At 46.1% G+C, this 22,545-nt stretch overlaps 1 protein-coding gene across 3 annotated transcripts in view; it reads right to left on the bottom strand.

Moving 5' to 3' along the window:
- Nucleotides 1-379: 379 nt before the first annotated feature.
- LOC100671480 (galectin-9-like) overlaps nucleotides 380-22,545 on the bottom strand; it is a 35,848-nt gene continuing 13,682 nt past the window's right edge. Inside the window, exons 2-11 of one of the 3 annotated variants that reach the window (XM_023553443.2) lie at nucleotides 11,019-11,110; nucleotides 9,318-9,519; nucleotides 8,107-8,217; nucleotides 7,050-7,148; nucleotides 5,361-5,396; nucleotides 4,759-4,809; nucleotides 4,104-4,151; nucleotides 3,534-3,622; nucleotides 3,218-3,380; nucleotides 380-1,423 (exon numbers count right to left, since the gene is read on the bottom strand). In XM_023553443.2, coding sequence (XP_023409211.2) covers nucleotides 1,277-1,423; nucleotides 3,218-3,380; nucleotides 3,534-3,622; nucleotides 4,104-4,151; nucleotides 4,759-4,809; nucleotides 5,361-5,396; nucleotides 7,050-7,148; nucleotides 8,107-8,217; nucleotides 9,318-9,519; nucleotides 11,019-11,110 — 1,038 coding nt within the window. In that variant the 3' untranslated portion in view covers nucleotides 380-1,276. The remainder of the gene's footprint in view (nucleotides 1,424-3,217; nucleotides 3,381-3,533; nucleotides 3,623-4,103; nucleotides 4,152-4,758; nucleotides 4,810-5,360; nucleotides 5,397-7,049; nucleotides 7,149-8,106; nucleotides 8,218-9,317; nucleotides 9,520-11,018; nucleotides 11,111-22,545) is intronic. The other 2 variants (XM_010594195.3, XM_010594196.3) reach the window with 2 other exon arrangements.

Here is a 22,545-nt window from a genome sequence, read left to right as displayed (position 1 = left end):
CTCAACTCCTTAGATAACGTTAATGAGGTTGAGCCAGCAAAGAAAAATTATGTATCCAAGCTCTGCAATAGCTTCAGCGTCCTAGAAATCCTTTTAACTGTTTATTGGTAGTAGGGATAGTATAAGGCTTAAAAAAAAAAAAAAAAAAAAAACTAACCTGTCACCGTCAAGTCAATTCTAACTCATGGCGGCCCTTTAGGACAGACTAGAGATTGCCCCATGGGGTTTCCAAAGAGTGGCTGGTGGATTCAGGCTGCCAATCTACTGGTTAGCAACCAAGCACTTAGCCACTGTGCTGACAGGGCTCCTCTTGATTGGCAGTAGATAATTTTAAAGTAGATAGTTTATGGCAAAACTCAAAAGGCTGGGTTTCCTCTGGTAAGCTCTGTAAGACAACTGGCTAAAAAGGGTATATGTCTCTTATATTGGTTTCAGTGTGGCGATTAAAAAGGTATATGATGGGGGGGTTGAAGTATACTTACATCATCATTTCTGGACATTCATCTCTTAGAAATACTACAGAAGATAGCTGCTGCTAGGGTGAAAACAGAACCAGCAAACAAGAAATCACACCCAGTCCTCAAAATGGCCATTTCAGATATTATCAGGTACCTCGATTTTTTTTCCTTAATTCCCTTACACAATTCCATGCCTCTGTTCTGGTAAGCATTTTTATTTATTCCAGTGACAATGGGAAAGGTCAGGTCAGTTGGGTGGAGGTTATTGGGGCATCACCAGCGTAGGCATCCTGGAGAGGATGTAATATTGGTACAGGCTAAGGGTGTAGGCTAAAGGTCAGAGAAAGGGAGGGGCTGAAATCACCTCCCACCTGGAGTGTACTGCTGGTAACTTGGGGGTTGGGAAGGAGTCCAGTGGGGTGCTGGATGTGGTTAAGAGAAAGAGGAGGAGGGAAAGCCTGTGCGGGGAGATTGGGAAGGCTCAGGACTCTTCCACCCTGCTGATGGACTGAACGTGGGGCCTCAGCCTGCACAGAGGGCCTCCAACTGTACCCCTCTCATCGGATGGTAGGATTTGGGCAGCTGGAGCCTCAGGCACTGCTGACTGAGGAAGGCCAATCTGGCCAGCTGGGTTTCCCTTCCAGGCTGGCTGCTGCCCAGAGCAGGGCCAGACAAGGCATGGTCTTCCAGAAAAGCCCCAGGTCACAGGCTGGATGGAAAGGGCTGAGCTGGGGCTGGGACAGGGGTAGTGGAGTTGAATGACGAGGAGACCAGACAGGAATGCACCCCAGACCACCAGCTAAGAGTCCAGGGTCTTCTTATGCCTGCACATGGGTCAGCTGGATATCACCCGCCACTTCCAAGCTGTTGATGGCCGGCAGGTTCTTCAGGCGATGGTTGTATTCACACAAGTGCTGGTTGTTCACGGCCACTCTGAAGCAGAAGCTTTCGCACAATATCTGCACCTGGGCAGAGAGGCCACAACATTTGCATTACACTTGGAAAGTCCTCAAACAAAATGCAGGCTTGTGTCTCCCTCCCTCCCTCCCTCCCTCCTTCCCTCCCTTAATATTTCCTTCCTCAAATATTGTTAACCCCACATTCGGCATTCTAGCTATACTGAATCATTTGCTATTCTAGTCATGTCATGTCATGTCATGTCATGTCATGTCATGTCATGTCATGTCATGTCATGTCATGTCATGTCATGTCATGTGCTCTCCTTCTTCCATACTTTCCCATATGCTGTTCCCTCTCCTTAGAATACCCTTCCACCTCTTCTTCTCACCCCAATACACCTTCCCTACAGGAATAACTGCTAATCACCCTTCAGGAGTCAACCCTTTCCGGCAAGCCTTCCCTACCTTTCTCTACCTCCTGAACCGCTCCTAGTTGGAACTGAGGGCCTCCACAGACTTCCCCTACACCAACACTCTTGATGGCTCAAGGTTGTTTCCCTCTCCCTAACTGACCCCTGAGCCAGTAGGAGCAGAAACTCTGGCTTGTATCCCTATACGCAGCATGTAGAAGTGCTCTGCACCTGGACTCGTAACTTGTCTTTTCTACCCCAATACATTCTCCATGAGGCAGACAGAGCAAGTCTGTTAAAACCTCATCATCCCCTCCACCATAGCTTATATCCCACACATTATGTGTCCTCAGCATGTTACAGCTATTATCTCTTTGAATTCTTACAACTCTATGGGATCGAGATTATTATTGTCCTGGTTTTGCAGATGAGGAAACTGAGGCACAGAGCAGTTAAGGTCACACAACTATCTATAAATCAGAATATATTCTCCCTGGTCTACAACCTCTCAACTGGAACCTCCCAGTGTATTAAAATTCAAACTCCTTTCTATGCCCTCAAGGCCCTACACCAGTCATTTCCAACTCTGGTTGCAGAGTATTAGGGCATATTTTACAAATACAGTTGCCCAGGCTCACCACCTCATTTGTTTTAAGCCCCCTGCTCATCTCAATGTGTAGTCAGGGTTGAGAAAGCCTGCTGTCTGCAACCTGAGCCTCTAGCCTCCTCACCTCACATCTCTGCCCTCGCTCTACCCCGAAGCCCCTTTCTTGACAGGCCACAGGCATGGTTCCCAACATTTGCACTAGCTGTTCTCCATGCCCACCTGGAATGCTTTCCTCACAGGTCCTTGATTGGCTGGCTTCTTCCCTCTCAGGCAGGGTGGCCCTGCCTAAGGGCTCACAGCATCCCATTGCTCTATTGCTTTCTGCATAGCAGCTGTCCTACCTACAGTTATCTTGTTCAGCATTTGTTTCCTTGTTCCTCCCCCACTGAGACTGTGGATGCAGGACCTTGTCTGTCTTCTTCCTGGCTGTGTCCTCAGCACCTAGGGTGCTTCCTACAAGGAGTGGCCCTCCATAAAACAGTTGATAAATGCATTTGTTGAATGAATAAGTGAGTGAATGAATGATGCTTCAATTTCAGGTTCCATATGGCACTAATTGGCTTTGGGACTGCAGACAAATAACTTGCATTTGTGAGTTTGTTTCGTCATCTGTAAAAATCAGATGGCAACACCTACCTCTTGTGGGACAACAATAATAATAAAATTAATAATATCAATAACACTTGAATAATAATTTTTTGGATACTTTGCCTTCTTCTAGGCCCAGCCTCACCTCAGAAGCTTCAGCCTCCATCCCATTCAATGTGTCCCCAGGCCCCCTCCACTCCAACCCTCTCTGCATCCCGTGCCAGTGCCTCTGAGCTCCAGGCTTCAGTCCCTTACCAAGAAGTTCTGGCCGCGGTTGAAGGGCATTTTCCCAGGCAGCCAGCGTTCCTCAGATCCCCAAGAACTGTTGATCTGGGTGTTGCGGACCACAGTGTTCTCGTTGAAGCGGGGGTTCAGGTGAAAGGCGATGTCACTCCCAGAGCGCAGGTTAATGTGAAACCTGTGGGTGAACAGCTCACATCAAACACCTTTGCCCACTGAGCCCTGGGTCCCAGTCCTTCTCTTCCTCCTCAGCACACCCTGGGGCAAGAGAGTGGCCAGAATGGCCTTGGGTTTCTCTCTCATTCCTGAGATCCCTGAGGCCCCTACTTACCTCTGGGCATTGGGCAGGATGGTGCCCGACACAATGATGGACTTGGATGGGTACAGCCCACCGGGGATGGCAGTGAAGTAAGGCACCAGCTGTGGGAGGAGGGGACAGGTCAGTCAGCAGCAGCCAGGGCCACCACTGGCCACTGCAAGAGGGGAATTTTATACAGATTTCCATGAATGTGGGCTGTCCACTGAGCTTGGCAGCAGTGCCTGTGAGTAATATAGTTTAGAGAAAGCACCCCATGATATCATTATTCATCTAGCAAACATCAAAGGGAAACTTTCCAGCAGTCTTCAAATTAATGTACTTAATTCATCAGAAAGGAACTTTGGTCAGGCACATAAAGACACTTGGGCTGAAAAGGGAAGGCCACATGATTTGATCATGTTGAAGAGATTGTTTTAAAGTCTCTATCAAGTCTCCTTTCAACAGTCTTCTGATGTACTTGGCTGTTTATAGGAACTTCAGCCTTGAATTTGGTGAGGCCTAGGTTCTTTCCCACGCTGCTTCTCATATCCCACTGTGCCCAGCTCAAGCAAAGCCTCCATCCCTCCCCAAGAAACCACTTACATAAGTTGGACTGGGACTGGAGTACACCATAGGTGGGATTGTAGGATTCTGTTGAAAAGAGATCAGGCAATTCAACGAGGTTGTGCACACACGCACAGGCACCTGCACACTTGAACAGGCATGCTCCAATGTGAGGCTGAGGTCAGGAGGCTTCCACCCCCTTGGGCTGTCCCACTCACCTGCCTTCTCATGGCAGCCTTCATGAAGTTTCTATTTAAGTCCCTGGACCCCATCAAGGTCACCTGCCCCTCAAGCCCTCCCAGGTAGCCCCACTATTTCCCCATTGATTTGCACAAGCAAGAAGAGAATAAGAGGAGGTTAAGCCTGTGATCATAGTGACATCCTGGGGCTTTTCTTCAGGATATACAGCCTCAGGACCTCATGTCCAGTAGCTGGGGCCACTGTATTCCCATTTCCCTACTGGTTCCTAGAGGATCTGCTGTTTTGACCACTGGGTAAGTCCAGCCCACCCCAGAATCTTTGCTATTCCAAGAAGAGTCTTAGCAGCACATCCCCAGAGCAGCAGGCCCAGCCCCAAATGTTCCCATCTTCCTTGCTTAACCGTTTTCTTCTGACTCTAGGTCTCTGGGGAATTCAGTCCTCGGTTGAGAAGGAAACAATGGAGCTGTGAGCTGACTAAAATCTTCGGACTTACAGGGAATACCCATCCAGGGGTGCTGTGCATTGTGTGAATGATTGTTTGACCCTGGAAGAAAGAAATTAGTGTCTTAACAAGCTCTCACCACCACCTACCACCAGAGGACACCTCTGAGATGAATTAACATTGCATCTATTTCCAACCCATTGCCTGGCCAGACCCCCAAAATGGGCAGGCAGAGGTGTTTCTTCTCTCAAGGGAATAGGGCAGGGGCACAAGGTTAAAGTTCTTGGAGAAGAAATAGGCTACACTTGTGGCCTGTAGACCATTTTCTCAGGGAAATTTCTCTCAGGGTAGGCTCACTTAATAGGAAGAAGAACTGAATTTCGGGCCTCAGTCTTCTGTGGCTGCCAGCAGAAGGGAAGAAGCTTGAGCAAATTCCTCATTTTGTTGGTTCCGCATTCATCAGGGCCAGCGAACCCCACACTGCCACCTCCCACACTTCCCGTCCCCAGCACCACCACAAAAGCCAGGCAGATGGTCAAGGGGTCTGGCCTTGGCTCCCTTCCCTCCCAATGAAGGAAATCCAGGGCCTGGTCCTGCCTTCTCCATTTAACCCACAAAAAGAAGAGAAACTGAAGAGAGAGCAAGAGACTTACAATGGGAGCCGAGTTGACAGACCAAATGTCTGGAGGCTGGAAGGGATGAGAAAATCAAAATGGTGGTTATTGTTGGCACTTCATGAAGATGAGAGATGATGGCTGAATTCCGGGGTAGGTTCTCATGGTAAGAAATGCCTCTCCAGACTCACATTCACTCCCTTCCTGCTCTCAAGCCTTCCTGAACCTCTGGCACCCAGATTCTCACCCATCATCCCAGGTACACTTAATGGTTATGGAACCAGATGAGCAAGGGTCTGGGTTGAAGAAGGTGGAATATTCCTACTGGCTCCCCCAGAGAGAGAAATACGGGTTTGATATAGACCATATTGCCTCCATTAGCTCCAGAGGAAAACCATGTCATATTTCACCCAAGAGATGGGAAGTGGTATTTACTGAAGGCCTACTGCATGCCAAGCTCTGGGCTTCCATGCTTTGCTAGTGAGGTAACCAGGTTCAGAAAGATTAAGCAACTTGCCCATGCTCACCCAGGTTGCAAGTAGTAAAATCTAACATGGTACCTAGTTCTCTCTGATTGTATCCACCACAACTTTTATCCATCCTCACCAGGAAGGGCCAAAGTTAGGCTGCCCCTTAAAGGTTCCCTGGAGCTTCACCAGTCCTGAAGTCAGCATGGCAAGAGGCAGGTGCCTCATCTGTAGCATGATGGGGCACAGGAAGGCTGGGTAAATAGAACCTCTGTCCCCTCACCCCCCACTGCTTAGGTGGCCAAAGGAAGGGTGGGCCCTGCTCCCTTTCCTGTCCAGGATCCTGCCCCCACCCAACAGACTATTCTTGTCCTGGCTGGTCTCCCATTCCATCTGTCCTGCATGTGCAAACCACACTCCACATTCATTTATTGAGTCCTAGTGCACACCTGGCACTGTGCAAAGTGCTGGGGATACAAAAATTAAAATGTCACCATCCCAGCCCTCAAAGGGCTCATGGGCATAGGAAAGGTGAGGGTGGAGTGCTGGGAACAAACAGGTAAACACAATAACAGTGCAACGTGGTGACCAGCACAGATATGCATAAAGTCCATGGGAACACAGAGGGGCATATCCAACAATTACGTGGGCAGGGAAACCTCTGCAAAGAAGCGACATCTAGACAGAGCACTGGAGGGATTAGGAGCCTGCTGGAAGGTTGAGGTTGGCAAAGAGTGTTTTTGGCACTGGGGACAACATGTGCAAAAGCATGACACCAGAGAGGGCTTGTGAACAGCAGAGGCTGGGTGGGGCTGTGAGGTGAGTTGGGGCAATATTGGGAAAAATTCTGTATGTCCTGCTGGGGAGTTTGGGCTGTATTTGGAAGGCTTGGAAGTACTAAGATTTTTAAGCAGAGATGGGATGCGATCAGATTTGCTTCTAGAAGGTCACTGAGGCAGTGGATACATGTTAGGCAGGACCATGGTCATCTTGACCAAGGATCACAGCAGCCTGAACCAAGGCTATGGCCTTGCACAGGGAGAGGAGTTGGCCCACTGGAGAGATATTAAGGAGGAAGTGGGAGGAGTCAAGGACACTTCCTCATCCCCAGGTCTAGGTCCTGGTGGTTGAAGATGGGGAAGTCCTGGGGTGGGTATGATGGAGCCTGTAGGTCCTAGTGGTCCGTGGTTGGAACCTGCCCCTCAGACCTGCTGTCCCTCCCTGCCACCGCTCAGCCTCCAGGCCTCTGAGCCTCACTCACTTTTGGTCTGCGCCCCTTGGGCTTGGGGGGGAAACGGGCAGGCTGCGAGAAGTGCACTGTGGAGAAGACGGGCTGGACAGGGGCAGCACCACTGTTCTGCTAAAACAAGAAATCAGCACAGGGGGAAAACAAGCATTAGTACAGCCACGGAAGAGTGGAGAGACAGTGGCAGGGGCAAAAGGGAGCAAGCCAGGCAGGCAGGGGAGTGCAGAGGCCGGTGGAGAGAAAGAGAGAGACAAGACCAGGCTCCAGCGAGTACAACAGGGTGTCATTCTCTCCCTCTCCCTCTCCCACCCCACAGGGGAGAGAGTGTGTAGGGAAGAAATAGGAGAGATGAGGACCAAAGGGAGAGGAACCCATATGTGTTGCAGGCCTACCATGTGCTTCACTCATCCCAGGCCAGCCCACACAAAGGCCAATGGTGGTGCCAGCAACCCCAATCCAGCTTCAAGAATGTGAGCCCAATATACCTCAATTGTGGTACCTTCCGGCCTTTTAGATGTGGCCAAAGCATTCAAAATATTTGAAACATGAGAGGGTCAAATTATCCGTTGTGAGGCCCCTGGAGGACATTTGGTGACCTCTGACATATATTTCCTCACACAACATACCATGGAATGGCAATGTTTATGCTCATTCTACAGATGAGGAAACTGAGGCTGGGAGAGGCGAAGTCACTCATCTAAGAGCCCACAACCAATAAGAATGGCCAAGCTGGGAATTCGAACTGGATTAAATCTGATTTCCCAGCCTCGGCTCTTTCTGGGCTCACATTGCCTCCTAACTGGGGTGGAAATGGAGAGCAACAGACAGCCAAGTAGCTGAGGAGTCTGTGAGACTAAGGTGCTCCAGACAGAGATAGTGACACATGAAGCTCATGATGACAGAGGTGAAGGGGAAGACAGACACCAGGACTTGGAGCCAGAGGTGTGTCCCCAAAGTCACCAGGGTAGGAGATTAGACTGGTACCTTTAGGCCCACCCAACAGGACCTAGGCACAGACAGTCTAGGCCCTGTGCCCCAGCCCCCGGGACGGGTGCCAGGTGGACAGTCTGACCTGGAACTCGATGGAGTATAGCCGCAGAGCACCTTGGACCGAAATGGTGTCCGCGCGGTGGAAGGGCACGCGATGTGAGTACTGCAGGAAATGGCTCCCGTTCACCGCCACCTGCCAAAACACCAAAAAACCAAACCCAGTGCCAAGGGAGTGCATATTCCAGGAGAGGAATCCCACGCCAGGTGGAGGAACACATGTGAGCCTCGTGGCCACTGTTTCTTGAAATTCAGCCCCAGGTATGCTTTTCACATCCATCCTGTGCCAGTTAGAGGCATATGTATGGGATCCAAAGCGCATCCAAACCCAATCTCTACTTGGCTTTAACTTAGTTCTTACGGTATGCTTGTTGACTTATTGCAGTAGGTTTGTCTTCCTAATCATAGTTCACCTGGGGTGTTACTTACCTGTGCGCCACCAGTAGGAATGTACACTGGGGAGAAGGGGAGAGGCAACCCCAGCTTTTACATTGAGTGGGTGGGTGTGTCCTTGTTCATATAGACAAGCATAGACCCAGATGTACTCTCTCCCACCCAACTCCCCAGGTTGAGAGACACTATTCACAGAAGTAATTTGCAATAGCTTAAAAAACTAAGCAATTAGTGGAACCTAGATAAAGGCTGGTACAATGTTGCAAAAAACTAGACATTATCACAGTCCTGAAGTAGAGGAAGGGCTACGGCAGAGAAGCAGAGTTAACTTGGACTTCACAGGCAGATGCCTGGGTGACGCAAACAGTTAATGAACATGCTTGGCTGCTAATTAAAAGGCAGGCGGTTCAGGTCCACCCAGAGGTGCCTCACAAGAAAGGCTTGGTGATCCACTTCTAAAAAAACCAGGCAACTGCGCTATGGAGCACAGGTCTACTCTGACACGTGTGATGTTTCCATGAGTCAGAGTCCACACGACAGCAACTGTTTATTTTTTTTAAAGACACAAGGTCAAAAAGCAGCACGTGACATATCTAGTTCTGATCTTCTGAGTAAAAGCAGCAACAGGTGCACTTGTTGATGCAGATGAAGGTGTGTGAGGAGACTGTGCAGCCATTGGTAAGGACGTCACAAGACAATGGTCCTGTTTTTAGAGAAGGGTTTTGCTACCACCTGATCCCAATGGATGTGATTAGTTAAAGGCCACGCCCTCAGTGTGATGGGGCTGGAGGGGCTGGGAGCCTGGGGATGGGGCCCAGGAGAAATAGGGGGGTTCCTGCTCACCTTGAAATCCGGGCTCTGCACCAGGACACAGATCTCAAAGGGCTGCCCCTTCTGGAAAGGCATTTGCATCTTCCTCTCCTCGGGCCCCCAGGATCCTTTCTGCTTTGTATTGCAGACCACATACCCACCTTCTTCAAACCGAGGGTTGAAGTGGAAGGCAATGTCCTTTTCATCGCTACCAGTCTGAAAGTTCACGGAAAACCTAGGCCAAGGGAAATCAAATAGTCTTCTGTAGCACCGTTTATTGCCAGTGGTGTTAACAGGAAGTCCTCAGTGTCTTTGATCTACGTTTGTCTAGGAACTTGCATACAAACTGTGTGGCAGAGACTAATTCGTTGGCATCATTTTTGTTCACCTAATTTGGATTTGGTGTTTTTTTGTGTCATTATTGCATTTCACCCTTACAGCATTATCTTCTAGAAATAAAAAGAAAATGGGTAAAGAAAAATGTTGACACTAGCACCCAGAAGCATAGGTCTTAGATATTAACTACAAATTTATATGAAAAATGGAAGTTGTTAAGCATGGCCAGTTGGGAAGGAAAAGAACGAAATTAAAGAACATGTAAATGGATGGGGATGTACATATAAAGATCTTGTCTAAAAGGTGAGGCATAGAATGAATATTAGCTCTCTGGGCATGACAACTTATAATATGAGCATCTTTCCCATACTGGATGTTGGGGTTTCTGTCAGGAACATGTGAGGTGTGGCAGTAGAACTCCTAAAGCCAGGTGGGCCTAGACTCAGGCCCCCACTCTGCACTGTTGGTCATTTGGGATGACCACGGAACCACACTGCTCTCAAGTTACTGCGTCCAGGAGAGGGCGTGACTCTCTTCCTACCGGCTCATGGTAGTGCAAAGAGTTAACACATTTGGCTGCTAGTGAAAGTTTGGCGGCTCAAGTCTACCCAGAGGGACCTCAGAAGAAAGGCCTGGCCATCTACTTCCAAAAAGTCAGCCACTGAGAACCCTATGGCGCACAGTTCTACTCTGACGCACATGGGGTCACCATGAGCTGGAGTCGACTTGACAACAACTGGTGCCCCTCTTCCTGCAGAGTGACTGAGTGGTGTTCAGGGAGCTCCCAACACAAGTACCTGTTGAATTGTGTCCCCCTAACCCTTATACCTGCGAATGTGACCTTGTTCGGAAATAGAGTCTTTGAAAATGTTATCAGTTAACATGAGGTCCTATTGAAGTAAGGATGGGTCCTAACCCAATCTGAGCTGTGTACTTAAAAAGAGAAGACTGACACAGAGAGACAGGCAGGGCAAAGACTTTGAAACTAAAACATACCAAATTACTTTTGGTAGAAACTTTAAATATTTTCACATCAGCAGAATGAGGGTTCCAAAGTAGAAGAGAACCGTTACGGGAAATGAAGCAAGTTAAACTTTCGCAACTCTGGGTCATAGTCTGTAAAGTTCAAGCCTGTAACATAATTATCTGCCTCTGCAGGGGTCTACTTCCTTCCTTAAATTTGGTGCTCCTTGCAGGCCCAGGGTCCCAGGGGCCTGTTAGCCCTAGAGTCTATGGGAGTACTGCCCTCAGGTGGTGGGTGCTGTGGAGGAGGTCACATCTGCATTGCAGGAGCCAGGTGAGGGCACAGCAGGGAGGTTGTTGGTTGAACGGACCAGGGCTGACAGGCTCCATGGTTTGCTAAGGGACAGGCTGGAGAGAAACATCTGTGCCAGGTACCTGGATCCACTGGAGGAAAGAACGGCCCCCTTGATGATGATCTGAAGTCCATCCTGGAGGCCCCCTAGGATTGTCCCCTGGAAAGGGACGCTCTGCAGGGAGGAAAAGGTGGAGACCAGTCAGTCTGTCTGCTGCTCTATTGGCTCTCTGTCAGCACTTGCTAACGGCTGCCTGTGTGTGTCAGGGGCCGTGCTGGGGGCAGAGAGTGTGGCTGTGAACTAGACAGATTAAGTCTCTCAGCCTTATAGATCTTCTGACTGTGTGAGGAGGTGGACACCAGTTGATCTAATTACACAACATTCTGTGACTGTGATAAGTTTACTGTGGGTTCTGAGAGGATGTGAGGGGGGCTGACCTCCCTTGAAGGTGGGAGAGGAAGTCACAGCAAGCCGAGCCCACTTAGAGTTCACCAGCAGGAGGGCTGTGGAGGCATGGGAAGTAGCAAGTACATGGGCCCTGACTGAGATGGGAAGGAACCAGTGTAGCAATGGGGGCTGCAGCACCCTAGGCCAAGCTCCCAGCAAAGGCCCTAGGGCCCTACCCAGGAACCCAAGAGGTCCAAAGGATCAAAGGGGCCCACCAACCTATTCTGGAGGGTAACCCTTCTGCTCTCCTAAGAAGGATAAGAAGGCATTCCCATTGCCCCAATGGACAATGGTGACCATGACCTTTGCCCTCCCAGCCATCTCTGGCAGTGCCACTACCCCAGCCCTTTGTGCCATGGGGCCACCCGTTCTCTACTCCTGCCCCTAGGTTCCCCATTTATGATGGTTAAGGTTATGTGTCACTTTGGCTAGGCCATGATTCTCAGTGGCTTGGCAGGTATTATATAATCACCCTCCATTTTGTGATCTGATGTGAGCAGCCAATCAGTTGAAATGAAAGTTTCCTTGGGGGTGTGGCCTGCATGGAACATATATGGATGTTCTGGCAAAACTCACCCTCTCTGATCCTGCATCTGACTCATCATCCTCTGAACTCTGGTTCTTGGGACATGAGCCAGCAGCCTGCCACCTGACCTGCAGATTTGAGATTCCCCAGCTTCCAAAGCCCTGTAAGCCAGCAGCCTGCCACGTGACCTGCAGATTTTAGATTCCCCAGCTTCCGAAGCCCTGTAAGCCAGCAGCCTGCCACCTGACCTGCAGATTTTAGATTCCCCAGCTTCCGAAGCCCTGTAAGCCAGCAGCCTGCCGTCTGACCTACCAGTTTTGGGTTCATCAGCACCTGCAATCAGTGAGTTAGGAGAAGCCTTCAGCCTGGCCCCTGACCCACAGATTTGGGAATTGCCAGCCTCCACAACTACTTGATATATTTCCTTGAAATAAATCTCACTCTCTGTATTTAATACATATATATACTTAACTGGCTTTGCCTCTCTAGGGAACGCAGCCTAAGACACCATCCCTTCCCTCAGGCCCTCAGTGGCCTCCGAAGCCCTGGTGTGGTGAAGCCCCAGTGTGGTATCTTCATTTGTCCTAGGTTCCACTGGCAACCACTTTATCAAATTCTCTCCTGTGGGCCTCTCCATGGGAGCAGCGGCTGTGGTGAGGTACACATCTGTTATAGAGTCAGGCATACTCCGAGTCTGAATCCCAGCTCTGCTGCTTATAATCTGAGTAGCCTTGGGCAGTCAATTTAACATCTCTTTGCCTCAGTTTTCTCAACTGTAAATTAGGGACAAGCATGGTCCTACTTCATAGGATTCTTGCGATGACTCAGTGAGAAAAGTCTGCAGAACAGCCTGGCACATAGTAGGGTCCTCTCCTCCTCCACCCCCTTGGACTCTATGAGCAAAATTCCCAAACTGGCTATTCCCAACTTTCAAACTTTATCTCCGGGACACCTTTTATTCAACGTGCTTCTACAACCTGCATGAAAACACTGTTCTATATCTTAGCTGATTTTCACATTGTTAATTTCTTCTCTAACATCTTCTGTATGTCAATTCCCTACAAAAATTAAATAATTCCCGGAGGCAGCAGGTAATGTAAATAAGTGAGATGGCCAGATAGGACACAGTAGGGAGTGGTGTGGACTATGACAAACCATATGTCACATTTCTCATCTAACAGAGCAGCGTCCACTCAGCTTTAACCAATTGTTGCCATCCAGGCCCAGTGTTGGCAGAGCGCCAAATTTTTAAGAGAAGACGGAAATCAGAATTTTATTTTCTAGCTTCTGTGAAAAATCTTTTTAAAAGCATAGTGTAAGAATCCCTTACAGGGACACATATTGAAATACTTGCAAAGGAAATGATGTAATATCTGAATTTGCTTCAGAATAACCCAAGGGTGGAAAGGGAAGTAGGTGGGGGTAGAGGTGACATACTATTGGTTGTGAGCTGATAATGGTCTCAGCTGGGCGATGGGTGCGTGTTGTTTATGATACTATTCTTGCTGGGTGTTTGAACTTTCTATCATAAGTTAAACAAACTCTGAGCAGGTGAAAGAAAACATCCTATACCCAAATTCATTGCACATTCACCCCGGTGGCCATTGCTTCCTGGCCTGTGTCTTGAGTTGTACCATGACACAGAAGCCACAGGAAACCAACCCTAGCTCAGTGCATACAGCTAGCACTGGAAAAGCCCCCAGTAATGCCGGGATTTCTCCTGTCACATTCAGACAGCCTCTGAGGTCTACAGACATTTGGGGGAGAGTTCCTTTTTTTTTTTTTTTGCAACTTGGGTTAAGTCTAACTGTGTTATTAAATACTTTGGTGGCCTTCAGCAAACCGCAGCTTCTCTGTGTCTCTGGGTTCTCTCTGACTTCTTCCCTGGTAACATCAGTTTTGGGGGAATAAAAAAAAAAAAACCTGATAGTGACCCTATAGGACAGAGTAGGACTCCCTCATAGGGTTTTCAAGGAGTGACTGGTGGATTCAAGCTGCCAACCTTTTGATTAGCAGCCTGAGCTCTTAACCACTCTGCCACCAGGGCTCCTCAGGGAAAGCAGAGTCAACCTAATATAAACATGGACCAGCATTGCTTAGTATGATTTCAAGGGTATCTGGAAGCCTGTCTTCCCTGAAAAATACTCCTCTCATATGTTTGTTGCAAGCTGGAATTCTCTTAAGAGAGGACAAAGCCTTTCATACCATCCTAAGAGATCATGCTTAAAGTGCAAATACGGTGAAGCAAGAGACCTTCACTTAAGCCTATTCACACTGAGGTAAAAGAACTGACAGCAGGGCTTGATGGGGTAGGGGGTACTGGGTGGGGATGGTAAGTGCATAGAAGACATTAAGCAGGTTGGAGATGAAGGAAGAAAGAACACACATCATGGGTATGGAGTAGGACAGATTAGTCTTTAAGGTAACAATTTCTCCAAAAAACCTTTGAGACATGGCAATATGTCTTAAACAGTAATTCCCAGATTCTGAAAAACAAAATTATTTTAAAGCGAGTATAATCATGCAATAGGGGCCCTGCTAATGCACTAGTTAAGCACTTGGTTGCTGACTGAAAGGAACCCACCAGCTGCTTCATGGGATGAGGATGTGGCAGTCTGCTTCCATAAAGATTACAGCCTGGGAAACCCTATGGGGAAGTTCTACTCTAACCTGTAGGGGCGCTATGAGTATTAACTGACTTGATGGCAATGGCTTTTGTTTTGTTCTTATATAATCATACAAACAAGATTTATTTGTTGCAACATTAAAATAGCAAAGGATTAGAAACAGCCTGAAAGTCAACCAATAGGAAAATGGTGAAATAGATTATAGTATTGCCATACGGTAGAGTCTAGGAAGCCTTAAAGACAACAGAAGAAGAGGAAGAGGGAACTCTTTGAGCACTAATGTGGACTGATGTCATTTGTATGGAAATTATGCACGGATATACTTTCCTCACCCATTTTTTACACAAATGACATCAGCACTTACTGGTGAAGATCAAAGACTATAGCCTCCAATATGGGTTACACCTCAACATAACCAAAACAAAAATCCTCAAAACTGGACCAGGAAGCAATGTCAAGATAAACAAAGAAAATTTTGGACTTGTCAAGAGTTTCATTTTACAATCGATGCCCATGAAAGCAGCAGTCAAGAAATCAAACAATGTATTGCATTGGATAAATCTGCTGCAAAAGACCTCTTTAAAGTGTTACAAAGCAAAGATGTCACCTAGAGGACTAAGGTGCACCTGACCCAAGCCATGGTATTTTCAGTCACCTCATATGCATATGAAAGGTGGACAATGACTAAGGAAGACTAAAGAAGAACTGATGCCTTTGAATTATGATGTTGGTGAAGAATACTGAATAGACTATGGACTACCAGAAGAACGAACAAATCCGTCTTGGAAGAAGTACAGCCAGAATGCTGTTTATAAACAAGGATGGAGAGACTTCATCTCACTTACTTTGGACATATTATCAGGAGGGACCTGTTCCTGAAGAAGGACATTATGCTTGGTAAAATTGAGGGATGGCAAAAGAGAGGAAGTCCCTCAACGAGATGGACTGACACAGTGGCTGCAACAAGGAACTCAAACACAGAAATGATTGTGAGGATGGCACAGGCGCAGGCAGCGTTTTGTTTTGTTGTACACAGGATTGCTATGAGGCAGAACTGACTGGATGGCACCTAACAACAACAACACTATTTATGAGAATTCATTAGAATCTGATAATACTAGGTGATCCCAAGAAGGATATGGTCATCTGAATAATGACTACCCCAGAGATGTCTGCACCCTACTTCCCAGAATCTGTGAATATGTTACTTTAAGTGGTAAGAGGGACTTTGCAGATGTGATTAAATTAAGGATTTTGAGATGGGAAGATTATCCTGGATTATCCAGTTGGGCCCAATGTAATCACAGGGTCCTTGTAAGAGGGAGGCTGGGGGACTGGAGTCAGTAATAGATGTGATGACAGAAGCAAGAGGTTTCTGCTGTTTTTGAAAATTGAAGAAGGGTTCACCAGCCAAGGAATGCATGCAGCCTCTAGAAAGTACAAAAGACCAGGAAACAGATGTTCCCCTAGAACCTTCAGAAGGAACACAGCCTGGTCAACACCTTTGTTTTAGGGCTCTGACCTCCCCAATTGTAAGCGAATAAATTTATGTTGTTTAAAGCCACTAAACTTGTTACAAGAGCAATGTTGTTGTTTAGATGCCATTGAGTCGGTTCCAACTCACAGGGACCCTATGCACAACAGAACAGAACAGAACACTTTCTGTCCTGTGCCATCCTCAAAACCCTTGTTAACCTTGAGCCCATCATGGTAGCCACCTTGTCAGTCCTTCTCATTGAGGGTCCTCTTCTTTTTCCCTGACCCTCTACTTCACCAAGTATGATGTCCCTCTCTAGGGACTGCTCCCTGCTGATAACATGCCCAAAGCACGCAAGATGAAATCTTATCATCCTTACTTCTAAGAAGCATTCTGGCTGTACTTCTTCAAGACAGAATTGCTCGTCCTTCTGGCAGTCCATGGTATATTCAATATTCTTCACCAATGCCATAATTCAAAGGCATCAATTTTTCTTCAGTCTTCCTTATTCATTGTCCACCTTTCACATGCATATGAGGCAACTGAAAATACCATGGCTTGGGTCAGGCACACCTTTGCCCTCAAAGTGACATCTTTGCTTTTTAACATTTTAAAGAGGTCTTTTGCAGCAAATTTGCCCAATGCAATACATTGTTTGGTTCCTTGACTGCTGCTTCCATGGGCGTTGAGTGTGGATCCAAGTAAAATGAAATCCTTGACAACTTCAAATCTTTTCTCTGTTTACGATAATGTTGCTTATTGCCCCAGTTGTGAGGATTTTTGTTTTATGTTGAGGTGTAATCCATACTGAAGGACATAGTCTTTGATCTTCATCAGTAAGTGCTTCAAGTCCTCTTCACTTTCAGAAAGCAAGATTGTGTCATCTGCATATCACAAGTTGTTAATGAGTCTTCCCCCAATCCTGATGCCCCATTCTTCATCTAGTCCACCTTTTCAGATTAGTTGTTCAGCATACAGAATGAATAAGTATGGCGAAGGATACAACGCTGACACATATCTTTCCTGACTTTAAACCACCCAGTTTCCCCTTGTTCTGTTCAAAAGACTGCTTCTTGGTCTAAGTACAGGTTCCTCATAAGCACAATTAAGTGTTCTGGAATTCCCATTCTTCACAGTGTTATCCATAATTGGTTAAGATCCGCACAGTCAAATGCCTTTTCGTAGTTAATAAAACACAGGTAAACATCATTCTGGTATTCTCTGCTTCAGTGAGGATATCCCTCGTTCCATGTCCTGAATCCAGGTTGAAGTTCTGGCAGTTCCCTGTTGATGTACGGTTGCACCACTTTTGAACGATCTTCAGCAAAATTTTACTTGTGTGTGATATTAATGATATTGCTCCAAAATTTCTGCATTCTGTTGGATCACCTTTCTTTGGAAGGGGCACAAATATGGATATCTTCCTATTGGTTGGCCAGGAAGCTGTCTTCCAAATTTCTTGGCATAGATGAGTGAGCACCTCCAGCGCTGCATAGTTTGCTTAAACATCTCAGTTGGTAGTATGTCAATTCCTGGAGCCTTGTTTTTCGACAATGCCTTCAGTGCAGCTCAGACTTCTTCCTTCAATGCTATCGATTCTTGATCATATGATACTTCCTGAAATGGGTGAACACCAACCAGTTCTTTTTGGTACAGCGACTCTGTGTATTCCTTCATTTACTTTTGATGCTTCCCACTTCATTCAATATTTTCCTCGTAGAATCCTTTGGGATTGCAACTTGAGGCTTGAATTTGTTTCTTCTGTTCTTTCAGCTTGAGAGATGGTCAGTGTGTTCTTCTCTTTTGGTTTTCTAACACCAGATCTTTGTACATTTCATTACAAGACTTTACTCTGTCTTCTCAAGCTACTCTTTGAAATTTTCTGTTTAGGTCTTTTACTTCATCATTTCTTCCTTTTACTTTAGCTGCTCTATGTTCAAGAGTCAGTTCCAGAGTCTCTTCTGACATCCATTTTGGTCTTTCTTTCTTTCCTGTCTTTTTAATGACCTTTTGCTTTCTACATGTATGATGTCCTCAATGTCATTCCACAACTCATCTGGCCTTTAGTTATTAGTGTTCAATGTATCAAATCTATTCTTGAGTTGCTCTCTAAATCCAGGCGGGATATACTAAAAGTTACTTTTTGGCTCTCATAGACTTGCTCCAATTTTCTTTAGCTTCAACTTGAACTTGAAGTTGAGCAAGTGATGGTCTGTTCCACAGTCGCCCCCTGGCCTTATTCTGACTGATGATACTGAACTTCTCCATCGTCTCTTTCCACAGATGTCGTCAATTTGATTCCTGTGTATTTCATCTGGCTATGTCCACAGGTATAGTCACCATTTATGTTATTGAAAGAAAGCATTTGCAATGAGGCAGTCGCTGGTCTTGCAAAATTCTATCATGTGATCTCCGGTGTCATTTCTATCACATAGGCCTTATTTTCCAACTACTGATCCCTCTTCTTTGTGTCCAACTTTTGCATTCCCATCACCAATATTTATCGATGCATCTTGATGGCATGTCTGATCAATTTCAGACTGCAGAAATTGGTAAAAACTTCAATATCCTCAGCATTAATGGGAAATTAGTACGGAGGGGCATCCGGGAACTGGAGGAAAGGCGAGCCAGGGAGAAAGACACTTTCACAGGACATGTTTTCACCTGTGGAATTTGGAACTGTGTGTATCGGTGTGGGAACCACACGAAGCAGTTTGGCTTCCTGTGATGCAGGAGGATGGATTTATGCACTGGATTTGTGGGCTCACAGGCCGCGGCACACCTCGCAGCTCCCTGGGTTTGTAGCTCTGATGTTGGACAAGTCGCTTAACTTCTCTGCGCCCAGTTCCCTCCACAGAGCAGCTGGATAACAGCAATGGCCTGGCAGTATTCTTGAGAGGATTAGACAAGAAACCATGTGGAAAGCTGGCCTTGAAAATGACAGCATTTGCATCAGGATAGATTAATCCCTCTGCTGGGGCAGAACTTGCTCTCTCTTTCTGGCCAACCCTATAGGCTGGGGATTTTTTCATCCCCTCAAGAAGTCCAGATGGCAAAGTCAAGTTGAGACAGAGCCCCCATAGTGCTTATTCTTTACCTGGCTTCCTCCCCTACAGTGTTGTATTGAAAATGATTTCTTTTGCTGGGCTCCTCCCCGACCCAACCCCAGCTTGCATTTGAATCCTGCTTTTGCTTGGAGGTTGTATGTAAATCCCATTGTGCCTTGTAATATGATTAAGAATATTTGCTGAGGTAACTTGTATGAACTCCCTACTTGTAAACCCCTTTAAAGTAACTTGCCTGCTTGCCCTTGGCCCCCAGTCTTGGCAACAGCAGCTCTCACTGAAGCCTCTGCTGAGACTTCCACCACTCCACCACAGTTCCCCCCCACCCCACGGCCCACCAAGCCAGGGCTTCTAACTGAAGTTTGCTCCGACCACACCTCGGCCCTAAGCACAGTTTGAATTTGGCACCAGAATCCCATGCATGCACAAACCAAGATTTTGGCACATGCACAGGACCTGAAGAATGGCGTCCTCAATCTGTCCTTGGACCTGAGCATCACCAGCATGATTCAGCATCTGGACCCCCAAATGTGGACATGGGAGGGGTAAGGGTGGAGAGTTCCAGGCACCAAACCCAGCCCCCAGGTGCCACAGGAAGTAAAAACTCCCCAACCCTCTCAGATGGGGAGCACGTGGTCTTTCACCTGCTAGGCCCCACGTTGCTCCTTATTTGCACAAACAATGAATTTCCACTTTCTGTTTCCCTTGCAAATGGTGGTGTGTCATCCATCTTATTTCAATTGGCTAATAAAAAACAGGGCAAAAACCCTTGTTCGGTTACACCACTGATCCCATTTCCTTGTATAATGAAATAAATGTGTTTTTCCTGTTCTCCCACCTCAGTCTCATTTACTGGTCAATACCAGTCATGTCGAGTAAAAACCTGGAGTTTCCACCTGGTAACATTTCTGGCAAGCCAGTCAGGAGCCATCTGCTCAGTTCCTGAGGTGGATTGGAAAATAGATTGGCCCCAATGTCTGGTGCCACCAGGAGATGTCTCCTGGAGACCTTGGAGCCCAAACAATGGCTCTGGGAGAGACATGAAACACACCTGGGTTGTTTGGTAAGTGTCTAGGTAAGGCCTTAGAAGAGTCCCCAAAGTGGGAGAAATTAACTTTTGAGGGCATTAGGAATCTGAGGTTATTTGGTAAGTAACAGGGTAATTCCTAGGTAAGGCCTTAGAAGAGTCTCAAGAAGTGGGAGAAATTGGCCACTGAGGGCACAGAAGGTTCAGGTACCTGTTAAGTTGGTGCACCGAATTGTGTGAGTGTTTAAGTGTGTGTATGCAGAGAATGGGGAATGTTCAAGGAATCCTGGAATGCAGCCCACTAAGATGCATCCTTAAGAACTGGGAACAGAGACTCAGACAGACTTGGCTCTGGCAGTATGCTTGTCCCTTTCCTACTTTTACCTCTTTAAATATATGCTCTGAGCCACTATAAGCCACAAAAATTCAGGCACAGATCGACCAGTAAAAGCCATTAGGGTGGTCGCTGGCACTCATCGTGAGCATTAAAGACTCCCCTGACAGGATAAGTTGGTCAAGAGAACAGGCTAGGGCACTAGGCTGCCTGCCACCTGCAAGTAAACTCTCGCGCAATGAAGGGTACACATCGGTCTAAGCAAAACACTGTCCAAACCCCTCAGCATTCCTTGTTAGGTTTCTTTTTGTGGCTCAGAGAAAACCTGGAAAATACAGCTCTGTTTTGCCAAATTTGCAGGGGGAGGTGGCAGCTCCTGACCTGTTTTGCCAAATTCTCAGGGAGAGGTGGCAGCTGCCGACCTGTGTTATGAAATTTGCAGGAAAAAGTGGCAGCTCCAAACCTGTTTTATAAAATTTGCAGGGAGAAGTGATAGCTCCATACCTATTTTATGATATAGCTTCTCAATAAAGAATCACAATAATATTTCTCCATCTGACACTCTGGCAAGTTAATAAGTTTTATCTAAAACCCATTATTTCTGTTGAATTAGGTTGATCTTACCAAAAACTGCTATATACACTTTAAGAAACTAGAATCCCTGTATCCTTGTTTTGTGTGGTATATTGTTCAGTGAGTTTATGTGGCCTTTCTATCTTGTTTTGTTCTGAGAGCTTGCTTCTGGCCTAGAGCTTTGTGTCTGTTTCTGCCTTGTGTCAGGTTGGAGCCTATGGCTGAGAATTGCTGTTTTTTTGTAAAGCTGTCTTAGAACCTCAGTTCTTTCATTACCCAAGAAAAACTGCCTTCTCTCTGTCTCATGATCTAGATTTTTAGTAGCTACACTGAAGAACTTTATGTTTAAGTCAATCTTAAAAGCAAAACCTAAGTAACTTAAGCTAAATATTATATGAAATGTGTTTTATTTGAGGAAAAAAATAATTTTTTCTTAAAGTAAAACTATTAGTTCCAGAGTGGGTTAAAAAAAAAAAAACAACAGAGAGAGAGAAAGGGAGACATAGGACAAGCCTAAGAGAAAAAAAAAAAGCTAGCCGAGGGTTGATGGATTTGTTTACAAAATTGCTAAAGAGCTTTGTTATTTACTGGGTAGATATCCAACCCAACCCCAACCCATTGCCATCTAGTCAATTCTGATTCATAGCAACCCTATATGATAGAGTAGAACTGCCCCAAAGAGTTTCCAAGGAGCGTCTGGTGGATTTGAACTGCCACCTTTTTGGTTAGCAGCATACTGGGTAGATAGCCTTTCAAAATGCCTTGGCCAACTTAAACATATGTAAATGAATTGGGATGACCTCCCAGCCCCCAGTCTTGCTAGCCAAGAATTTATGGATTCATTCACCAAATTGCTAAAGAGTTTTGGTATTTACTGAATAAACACGTTGCCATCCAATACCATCCAGTCAATTCCGGCTGATAGATTCAAAATGCCTAGATCAATTTAAACATACGTACTCAGAATGGCCTAATCTTGTCTTCTACCATGAGTCAGAAATAGGGAGGGTAGGGCAATATCAAGTCTCCAAGATCATATACTTTTAGGAAGCTTACTATAGTTATCAGAAATTGGATGGGTCTGAATCATAAAAGAACTGTAAACAAGTTATCTCTATTACAGGGGAACTTTAAGAAGCCAAATATATATATAAATCACAATAAGACACACCTGAAAGGGCCTGGAAAATGTTTCCAACCCTAGACAGACACTTAAGGTTATATCCGTATCAATGAATTGGTCAGTTGAGCAGAGACTTTGTGATTTCCAAAGCCAGCTGATAAATTCTTTAAGGGCTAATATTAAAAAATATATATATATATTAGATTGGAAAAATATGGGAAATAGTAAAAGTTGAATGAAAGCTTAGAATGTTTAAAAAGGCTTTCTTCCAACAACAGTTACGTTTTAAGTATACAGGGTTAAAATAATTTCTAAGACCTTTTAGGTAACCTATTAATGTGAAATTGAGTTAATAGATATTTGTCATAATTTAAGCTTATATACTTTTGCTTTTTAAGCCACAAGAGAAA

This window comes from Loxodonta africana, chromosome 18, assembly GCF_030014295.1.
Source record: "Loxodonta africana isolate mLoxAfr1 chromosome 18, mLoxAfr1.hap2, whole genome shotgun sequence".
NCBI classification, from domain to species: Eukaryota; Metazoa; Chordata; class Mammalia; order Proboscidea; family Elephantidae; genus Loxodonta; species Loxodonta africana.
This window is presented reverse-complemented; position numbering and strand designations above follow the sequence as displayed.